General features: G+C 43.1%; 1 protein-coding gene across 1 annotated transcript; it reads left to right on the top strand.

The window, feature by feature from the left end:
• Positions 1-1,451: 1,451 nt before the first annotated feature.
• Positions 1,452-8,444, top strand: TMEM129 (transmembrane protein 129, E3 ubiquitin ligase). Its single transcript, XM_062493717.1, has 4 exons — positions 1,452-1,656; positions 2,756-3,230; positions 5,514-5,673; positions 8,196-8,444. The coding sequence occupies exons 1-4, from the start codon at positions 1,452-1,454 to the stop codon at positions 8,442-8,444; spliced, it is 1,089 nt and encodes a 362-aa protein (XP_062349701.1).
• The last annotated feature ends 2,630 nt before the right edge of the window (positions 8,445-11,074 follow it).

The following is an 11,074-nucleotide window of genomic DNA, read 5'->3' as shown; positions in this document are numbered from 1 at the left end:
AATGTCCCCGTGTCCCCAAGCACAGCCGCGTCAGTGGTGGCTGCCCCACCTCTGGCAGCGTTCAGAGCCAGGCTGGATGGGGTTCTGAGCAACCTGGGCTAGTGGAAGGTGTCCCTGCCCATGACGAGGAGGTGGAATGAGAGGGGCTTTAAGGTTCCTTCCAACCCAAACGTTTCTATGATTCTATAGTCCCAGCTGTTCTGCTTCAACACGCTTTCTGCATGAAATCACAGAAAGAAAACTTGCTGCTTCACAACCCGTTCTTTATTACCGAACTTCACGGTCCGTTCAGCACACTAAAAAATCCTTAGTGTTGAGTCACCAGACAGCAACAACGAAATTATTGTTAAAACAATAAACTCGTTAACAAGGATGTCTTTTACAATGAAGATGCACAGAATCCAAACATGATTGTACTGATCTAACCATCCTCAATAGTCACTCAACAACCATGAATTCCGTCTCCATCACAGGAGTAACACATCAGCCATCTGCCAGCGTTAGGATGTCACATTCCATGGGCGGCATTTACTACTGACTTGGTTTTCCATTGATACAATTATAACATCACACGCAACTTTCTCTGCCGTGCTTTTCCAGTTATACAATCTCTCCTTCCTCTCAAAGAGATAAATATGGAAGTCTGTGGTTACAACAGGATGAGCGCAGGGGGTTTCCTACATTCTGTAAGAAACAGCAAATCTTGCGGCTATTAGCTATAATTTGTACTTCAATAGTAACAAGATATTCCAGTCAGGCCTCTCCCTTACTGTGTTTGGGGGTGTACGAAGCTATCTTGAAATACGCTTCCTTTTAACGCATGTTAAGATCCTACACCCCTGTCTTGGAAAATATAACATAACATAAAATGCACAAAGAGAAACAAAGAGAAGCTTTTTCCGACGCTTAAGAAAAACAGGCCATTTCACTGGCTCAGAAAGACGCTGCCCTCATCCAACAGAGCTCTTTCACGTTCACGAAGAACTGGAATCGGTTCCCTCTCCCAGGCCTGTGGAGCGTGACCGGGAGCGCGGACAACGCCGGAGGCCACGGGCAGGGGCTGCGCGTCCCGACCGGGCGGGCGGGGTCCGGCTCCCTCCGGAACGGAGACCCGGCCCGCGGCTCGGGGCCGGGCTGGCGCGGATGGATGGGTGGGTAGAGGGAGGGGAGGGAGGGAGGAGATGGATGGAGGGGCGGGTCCCGCCCCAGCCGCCCCGCCAACCCGGCAGCGCCCGTGCCGCGCATCCGGGGGTGCGGCGGGAACTACCGCTGGAGCGGGGGAAATTGCTGCTGGAACATCCGGGACTGCGGCGAGAACTACCCCTGGAGTATCCGGGGTTGCGGGGGGAGCTGTCGCTGGAGCGGCGGGAAGCGCCGCTCCCCGCTGGAGCATCCGGGGTTGCGGCGGGAACTACCGCTCCCGGGGACCCCGGCGCCCCGCGGGGCGCAGCATGGAGAGCCCCGCGGTCACCTTCACGCTGGCCTACCTGGTGTTCGCCGTGTGTTTCGTGTTCCCGCCCGACGAGGTGCGCTCGGCGGGGCTGACGGTGCAGAGCCTGCTGTCCGCCTGGCTGGGCAGCGAGGACGCGGCCTTCGTGCAGTACCACCTGCGGCGCAGCACCGGCACGCTGCTGGCGCACTCCCTGCTGCCCCTGGGTGAGTAGAGCTCCGGCTTCCCCGAGCTGTGTAACCAGCGGGCTGCACCGCGGCACATGCACTCACAGAGGAGCTGCAGTTTAAGTACAGGCTGGGAAATGAGGGGCTGGAGAGCAGTGCCAGGGAAAGGGACCTGGGGGTCCTGGTCAGCGGCAAGGTGAACGTGAGGCAGCAGTGCCCTGGCAGCCAGGAGGGACATCCCTGTCCTGGGGACATCAGGGACAGCATCGCCAGCCGGGCACGGGAGGGGATTGTCCCGCTCTGCTCTGGGCTGGGGCGGCCTCACCTCGAGTGCTGGGGGCAGCTTTGGCCACCACACAATAAAAATGACATTAAACTATTAGAGAGTGTCCAGAGGAGGGCCACAAAGGTGGAGAAGGGCCTTGAGGAGAAGCTGTGTGAGGAGAGGCTGAGGGCACTTGGTCTGTTCAGCCTGGAGGAGACTGAGGGGAGAGCTCCGTGCAGGTACAAATCCCTGCCGAGGGGAAGAGGAGGGACACACACTGATCTCTGCCCTGTGCCTGGGGACAGCGACAGGACTGAGGGAATGGCCCGAAGCTGTGGCAGGGGAGGTTCAGGCTGGATATCAGGAAAAGGTTCTTCCCCCAGAGGTGTCTGGGCACTGAACAGGCTCCCCAGGGCAGGGGTCACAGCCCCAGCCTGACAGAGCTCCAGGAGTGTTTGGACAATGCTCTGGGCACAGGGTGGGACTCTTGGGGTGTCCTGTGCAGGGCTAAGCATTGGACTTGATGATACTTTTGAGTCCAATCCAGCTCATCATCTTCTGTGATTTAACCAAGGAATGCAAATTGGCTTCCTTTAGCCATATAATTCTCCTAAAACTAAATGGCATCTCACAAGAAATTTTATTCAACAACCAAATTGAGATCACTTTCCTTTAGGTCTATAATTCTGGTAAAAATCAGATGCCTAAGAATTTACTTCAGCTTGTTTGTGACAAGAGGCTTGAATGTGAAGTCATCCAGAAGTACAGTACCTCTCTTGGAGGTGAACTCACTGGTTAGTTAACCATATGATTCAGGGATATCTGTTTTTGCAGGTACTTGTTTTCTAAAAGTACGTTTTTATTTACTTGCAGGTTATTACCTTGGTATGTGCTTTGCTGCACCTGAAAAACATCTTTGTTTTTTCTACCTGGCTTCAAAAGAGTGGAAAACTTTCTTCTTCTTCGCCGTTCTCCTCCCAGCAATCACCAGTGCCCTGGCATATTACTGGTCACGGAAAGGTTGGAATAATCACCCGCTAGCCCGGACACTCTCTGTTCATGCTCTCCCACAGTCAGGTTGGAGGGCAGTAGCTTCTTCCATCAACACAGAATTTAGGAGAATTGACAAATTCGCTACTGGAGCACCAGGAGCCAGGGTGATCGTTACGGACACGTGGGTGATTAAAGTGACCACCTACTGCTTACACGTTGCCCAGCAGCAGGACATTCACTTGACGGTGACAGACTCCAGACAGCACGAACTCACACCAGACTCCAACGTGCCTGTGCAGTTCCTCACCATCCGAGTTGCCAGTGTTAATCCCTACGTCAAGGCATTCGATATCCGGTAAAGCAACTGCTAAACCTGTTATGTTACATGTGTGCTGTTTGATGGTGCTGAGGGAGCACGTCTGTGCCCCATCCCTGGTCTCATCCCTTCCCTTCTGTTCCCTGCCTGGTGTTCAGAGCTGCTGTGTGTGCAGTTCTGCCATGCAGTGCAGGGAAGGTTGTTTAGAAAGCTTCATACACGTGCAACACTGAATGCACAACGGATAAACAAAGGGATTTGCCTCTCTGATCCATTCTTAGGGAGAGGATTGTGCTGGATGCAGAAAGAACTGGATAGAACTAGGTGAGAGATACAGGAATGAAAGGTAGAATTTTTGGTCTTCTAAATTTTGGGTGAGGAGATATAGCTATTTGTCTAAAATTATCTGTTGTTCATCCACAACTTTGGCTTTTTCCATGTGCTTAAGACTCATAATTTCGTCACTGATCAGAAGAGTTCTCACTGAGCTACTGCAAGTCAACTGCCTCTAAAATAAGGAATAAATTTTGGGCCCTTTCTGATTTATGTGTTCTCATAGCAGTAAATCATATCAACTGTGAACTGTTAGGGTTTGTTTTGCAAGGGCCCATGTTGTTTATCTCATCAGTCTCTGTGTAACCAGGCTAAAGTACAAGTTCAGCAGAAACCTCTGACTAGAAGGGTGCTGAAGTCTTAGTTCTTGTGTTATTAACAGCATGTTAGCACTCCTAAAACTATACTTGGAAAGGTATTTGAGTGTCTTCTTGGTGTAAATTTGTATATCAGGAGCATTTATTAGGTAATTAGGTAACTGAAAGCAGGCAGATCACCAGACTTATAGGTGTGCAGTGGGGCAAGCATGAGAAGGACAAAGAGGTGATTATGGTAGAGAACCAGGTGAACAGAACTCAGAACAAGAGGTTAGTTAAGGTAAGCATGACAGTGCTAAAGAAATAGACTTTTATAGACCTGTGACAGTGGTGACCAAATTAGTATTAAGCAACAAAAAATTTTCTTCTGCAAGCACTTCAGTGCCAGAGTGGTAAAACTACATTCCCAGCTGAGAAAATAATCACTTGTTTGACAATTCCTTTTAGGGATAAAACTCCTAAGCCCAAACTGTGTTTAGTGACTAAACAGAATATCTTGAAGAAGTGTGTTTAAAAGCTGTTCTAATAAGATGTCAGTAATAGATGTCTTCTGTCTGTCAGTAATGTCTGCTATAATGTAGCAGAATCATACAGGATCATTGTATATATCCAGAATCAGAATCAAGTACAGTGAGATGTTTCTGGAGGAAAAATGCTTTTGTGCAGGTGGGCCATATTTCCCTGCGTGTTCATTGTGTATTGTTCCTCTGAATATAAATGTCTCTGTGATTTGCATGGACAGCATCTGTTAAGTTACATTATACTGTAGCAGTGAAAACATTGGAGACCACCGAGAGCTAGAGCTGAGCCAGCCTTGCATTGTGCTGGGCTCTTGGAGCTCAGTGAGCCGTAGAAAAACGAGGGCAGTCTACCCAGGACTTCTCCGTGAAAGCTGTTTAATGAGTGGAAACATTGAGCTAGACAGTTCTGACCCTACAGTTCAGAACTCTTACAGTAAAAAGGGATGACAACAGGGATATGTCACTGTAGGATCTGTGTGAAGTCTCAGGTGCCACTTGAGTGCTGTGGGCATCACTTAATTTACAGAAGCAGCTGGTGTGAAACACAGCTTGCTGCAGCCTTAAATCAGCAGTGATTTGTGACCTTGGTGAAATTTCTGGGATTATGTTATGATAAAATCTAAAATTGTGTCATAAAATCACAGAACCTGATAGATTGACATTCTTCTGCTACTTCTGTAGTACTATATCACCTTGTGATGCCTGCTGCATAACTAATTTCTCCTAACTAAACTCCTCAGGAGTTTGTAATTGAGAATTTAGATATCATCTAGGTAAATACACATTAAAAAGGTGACAGCAGCACTTTGCAGATAATGCATGATTTAAATACCTATATTGCTTTTGTTCATGCTGATTACTTCAAAAGCCTTTATTTTTGTACCATGTTTTAGCTGATCTCTGACATAACCCTGCTGGCAGTCTTACACAGATATGAATGAGGGCAGCATGTTCTGTTGACTAAGTTGTGCCAAAACCGGTAACTAAACTGCAGAAGAAAACAAGAAAACACAATGCTGTTTATTTATTCTAACTAATAAATACCAGTTTTTTTGTGAATTCACTTCCTTGATGTTAACCTCTGCAAGGTGCTATCAAGGTGTTTGGGTGGATAATCATGGTAACATTTTGCTCCATCTTTTTTTTTTCAGGTTGAACTCCACAGAGTATGGGGAGCTGCGGGAGAAACTCCGTGCTCCTATCAGCAATGCAGCTAATGTTGTGATCCATCAAAGCCTTAGTGATTTATTTTTAGAAACCTTTACATCTCTGGTGGAAATAAACCAGACATACCATGTTCCAAGCACTCAGGTGAAACTTTCTATCAATGTGAAATTGTAACATTTATACTTTCAATGTAGATGATACTGTGATTACTGTGTAAATGATAAATGTTCACCTAGGGCTATCTCTGGGGAATTATGAAGAGAATTCATTGTTGTGAGGTTAACAAAAAGGTTTTATAAAAAATATGGATTAATGACAAATCGTGATTAAATTATAACCATCATGTGATTACTGCTTAATAATCCTCATTTAATAATTAAGCAGTATTCAGTCAGTAATTAAATGGTAACTGAACAGCAGTTAAATACCCTACTACTCGCTACACTTCTAATAATTCAGCTAGCTTGCATGCAGTATGTTTTAGATCTAATATAAGCTGTTACTTATCTTGCTGTAGATAACAGATACCAAATAAGGGATCTCTTGATCTCAAGAGATCCTTTGAGAGATCTCCTACCTACCTGAGGCTGCCCTTCAGGAGAGTTCCATGGGCTTTGGGGCTGCAGTCACTTACTTAGAGAGTGACTGGTGGTTAAAGTGCCCCTTGGTGTGGGTGTACAGCTGTAGGACTTACAGTTTCATCTTGTTGGCCCCTGATAAGACATGGCCTAGATTCCTTAACTTCCTGAGAAGATACAGCCAAGCACAATTTCTTAGGGTCTGCATAGCCAAGAGTGACTCCAGTCAGGCCTCCTGGTCAGTGATGCCAGAAACCCAAGTTCTCCTAGCTCAGTCAGGGTGAAGCTTCCCTCACAAATACTCACCTGCTGTGTCAGTAAACTTGGCATAAACACAACTGTGGCTGCTGCTTCTGTTCCTGCTACGGGGAACAAACTGTATTGAGAGCATTACTGTGCTGAGACATGAGAAACAGCATAGTGAAATAAAGTCCCCTGTAATAATTGCTGCTAAAATGTTACATGGACACATTCAGAATTGATGATGTTGCACTTGAAGAAAGTTTACGGGGAGCCAGAGCCACAGCTGCTGTTGCTGTTCTTTAGGCAGTTTATTTCAATACATCTTGCTTTTCTAGACAGCCAGGTTTTGCTGGATCTCCTGCTAAAATAAACTAATGATTCTTGATTGGGTTTGCTTTAGTTATAATGATTATGGCTATTATTGTATGGTGTTAATTATAACAACACAGAGTCCTACCTCCAGTAATACTCACAAAGACTTGATCATTATTATACTTGTGCAGCAGTTGGAAGTGTGACTGGAGCTCTGTCCTCAGGGAACCAATTAAATGAGTTCTTGTGACCCTGCAGAGAGTCAGTGTCCAATGGTTCAGCTAATGGAGTGAGCAATTGGTATCTTTGGTAGTGTTGTGCAGCTTATATGGTTTATGAATGAGCTAAAATGAAACTGGATCAGGTGCATCTGCACATTATTTTGTGTTCTGATTGTGCTGCTAGTGAAAAGAGATGGTCACGATAAAGAGAAAATATTAAAGCTGCTTTCTTGCAGAGCATTTAATTTGTGACACATTTAAGTGGCAACTGAGCTACTGAACTTGGGTTTGACATGGAGTGATAAATTACATCATAGATGATAAAAATACAACACTGAATTTTTCCCCTATTCTGAAGCTCCATTAATATGTTGAAAAAGTTAGTTAATCTTTCTATGCTAGAATTTTTCCTGCTTAAAAGCTGAGATAAGACCTAATTTCACAAGTTAAAGCTGAGTGGCTTTTGGTCATCTGGATCTGCTCCGCAGCCCAGCTGACAGTGCAGCTGAGCAGACACTTGAGCTGATAAGGGAAGAGTCACTGGAGATGGGAATTAGGGAATTAGAGACCACAGAGGGAGCTGGGTTTTTTTCCACCAGGTGCATTTTGAACAGTTTCAGGTCTCTATACCTATTCAGTGTGCTGTATTTTGAGCTTTGTCAAGTTCTTGGACAGCTGGAGGACATGTGGGAAATGCTCATTATTGTTTATTAATTGTAAAATACTTCATAGCGAGATGTGCCCATATGCAACTACAAGTTCATGTGACATAATTAACTTTGGGCAAAATCAGTTATTCTAATTTTATCCAAAAAAAATTAAGTACGTTTCTGGACCTTCAGGATCAGTGTCCTTGTGTTCAGTACAGCCCTGGTTTCCTCATTTATGCCTCTTACTTAGAAAGATAGAACATCACAACAGCTATTTGCTATTTTAAGTGGTAAGAACTGTTTGCTTGGTTTATTTTCCTTACTCTATACTGGAATGTTTTTTGAAAAACAGTTTGAATGAAAAAGCTGGCTGCTTGCTTACCTTGCTGTGGCTGCTGGAAGCTCTTCAAAGAGTGAAAGAACATTTATTTTTCAGTCATTTTTGTTTAATCATTAGTCTCATGCAGAAGTTCTGGGTTTTCTGTTCAAAGAGAAGCTTTGCTGTCATTTGTTAGAGAGTGTTCTAATAAAACCATTTGATAATCCTTTGGTGGGGCAGTTCTGCCTTGATTATTCTGCCACGGATGATTTTCTAAAAGCCTTTGAAGAGCAATAACAATTCTGTGAAGTTCACAATTTTGATGTTTTTTCTCCTCCCTCAGGAGCTGGAGCCATGCATAGGGTGTATGCAGACTATTGCCAACATCAAGCTCATCAAGAACTGCCAGGAGCCCAACGAGGGGGAATGCCAGCAGTGCTACTGTCGGCCCATGTGGTGCCTCACCTGTATGGGCAAGTGGTTTGCCAGCAGACAGGACCAGCAGCACCCAGAGACCTGGCTGTCGAGCCAAGTGCCTTGCCCAACCTGCCGAGCCAAATTTTGCATTCTAGATGTTTGCCTAATACGATGAGTGGTAACTTGGGTATGTTTTAACTTTTTTAATTTGACTGTGTTTCATAGTGGGTTTGGTTAAAGGCCTGCTAGAGCTGTTTCTGAGACTTCATGTTCTACCTGGGTACAGACTCTAAAGGTTTCTTTTACAGTGTTGAAAACAGGTGTAAATATTTTCAGTTCCTTTCCACTTCTACCTGTATCTGGAGTTTACTCACCTGATGTCAGCTTCTGGATTTTAATTTTGTTTAAACCCCTGTTTTCCTTTCTTACATTTTGGATGGAATAAGGTTATCCTTCTGTATTTGAAATACCGTTGTTTTTTCAGGTTTTAACGTAGGTTAAATTCTTTGCCTTTTTAAATTTAACTTGGTTTTTGATTATTTAATAAAGGGCTAACTGAGAAAATTGTTTTGGTTAGACTTCATTGATACTTCTGTTATTCTTTAATCCAGTTATAAAGTTACTATTAATCTTTGCGGTTGTTCTTCAAACAAGTGCACCAGTTGTGTTCCTTCAGCTGGAAGAAACTACTTCCACTACAGCTACTCACAAAGGGTTGCAGTAGGCTAAGAAATGTAATCCCTGAAGATTTACAAGTCCTGTATGGACCTTCTATTTCATTAATTTGCCTCTAGCATACTTTTTGATGGATGTCTTTATTTCAACCAACAGAAGGATTTATGAACCCATTTACCTACACAGTTAAATACTGTTGGTTTCTAGGAACTACATTGCTTAGTGTTTCAATGTTCTTTAGGTGATGGACTTTTTTTTACATACATTTGAAGGGAGTGCAGCAAACATCTGAGCTTTAATTTGTAAATCAAAATCACAGGTGGGTCAAATAAAGAAAGAGATACTTTAAAGATTTTGTCTACAAGAATAAAAGCTCTTTAATACCTGCACCTAAATAATCAGAAGGATCTTACCAGTAAATTATGGGCAGAGGTGGCATGCCAATGATTATATGACAACCCCTTGATTACCATGACAGGCAACTGGTTTGAACAGGAACTGGTGGCAGGATGTAAAAATGGTACAATTTTGGAAGCACAACCATGAAACATTTAATGAGTCTCAGCTAACCTACAGTGAATGGGTGTGAGTGGGTGAATGCACCCATCTGCAATTGCAGCCAGCCAGGAAATGGTTATAAGTGTGGCTGCAAGCAAGAATTCATAAAGGGGTAAGGAACTGATGACAGATCTGACAGCATTGCTTAAAAATTAACATTTAACTGTTGATGTTGGATTTTAACTTTGGAATTTTAAAATAATACTAATTTGTAAAAGTTCAAAGTGGTTGAGTTAAAGAACATTTATTGCTTCAGTATATCTCAGTTGCTTTATATACAACATCTATTATGCAGTTAAGTAAACTGCCTGTTAATAACAGTGATTTCTCTGTTTTCCACTACCTGCTGTTCTGGATTGTACAGAAAATTTGACACTGAGGTTGTGTGGATTTATCTCCCTTTCCCAAAGAGATCTTCAGTGTCATGTCACTCTTCATCTGAATAGAATTAAATTGAATTCCGGAGCTTCAAACAGATTTGTTGGCAAGTCTGAAAACTAATAAAAAATCTAGGAGCAGATCAGCAATTGAATTTAAAATATTTTCTAGTACTTCTGTGGGAAAGTTATTTCCACATTTAAAATGGTCTCTGCAGGATTTTTTAACCTTTGGAAGGTTCTTACAGGGCGGGGTGGTGGTGTCTGGCATGCACCTATCACTACCCAGCAGCCTTTACAAATAAGCATTCTTTAACATTTGCTTCTGAAAAGTTTACATAATGTGGCATGGATACAAGGGATGTGGCCCTTGAAATACTTGCAGAAGAGAGTATAGAATTTGGGAGCAGTGTTTCTGCCAGTGCCAGTCATTCACTTCCTACAGCACTTTGCCTGTTTGGAGTAAAAATATTGATTGTAAAGAACGTGAAGCTAAATTCATAAAGGTCTTGAGAGTCTTAGATGCATGTAGTTGCAGATGATTTACAGACTAAAACCAGGTCAGTTGCCAATACTATCTAATATACTAAAAGCTTTAAGTTCCTAATTGCTCTTGCAGCAGAATCTGAGTTAATGGGAAGTTTTCACTTCAGTGGAACTTTTTGTTCATCCTACCTCTTTTGTCAGTATAAAACTACAACAGAGTAACATAACAGTCATAAATGTTTTATACCCTTGCATCTTTTAATGCTCTATCCACAGAAGTGCCTCTTAGAAAACTTAGTAATAATTACCAAAACAAAACTACCATTTATGTTAATGATAGTACCTGACTTATATTCCTTAAAACAAGTTATTTTCCCCAAGTTTAAATTCTCAAAGTAATCTGACAAGCCTCCAACATTTATGAGCTTACTAAAGGCTGTATTAGAGAAACAACTTGTTAAAAATCCATATGAACATGAAAATAATAGAGTATAAAAATAGGCATTTGTCTTTGTGATAGCTTCAGGTTATCATCCTAAGAGCCCCGTGTTCATACAGGGCCATTTCTAGAGAAGATCCTCTCTGAAGTAAAGAACACACCACTGCCCCCCACACAATCTTGATACATTTAAATAGGAGAGTAGGATTTAGAATCAGTTTTTTTACAGCATTTTGTAAAAAACAGAACAAACAAAAAAACCCCCAAACC

This window comes from Cinclus cinclus, chromosome 5 (assembly GCF_963662255.1).
Source record: "Cinclus cinclus chromosome 5, bCinCin1.1, whole genome shotgun sequence".
In the NCBI taxonomy this organism is placed as follows: domain Eukaryota; kingdom Metazoa; phylum Chordata; class Aves; order Passeriformes; family Cinclidae; genus Cinclus; species Cinclus cinclus.
The sequence above is the reverse complement of the archived record's forward strand: the minus strand, read 5'-3'. Positions and strand labels throughout refer to the sequence as shown.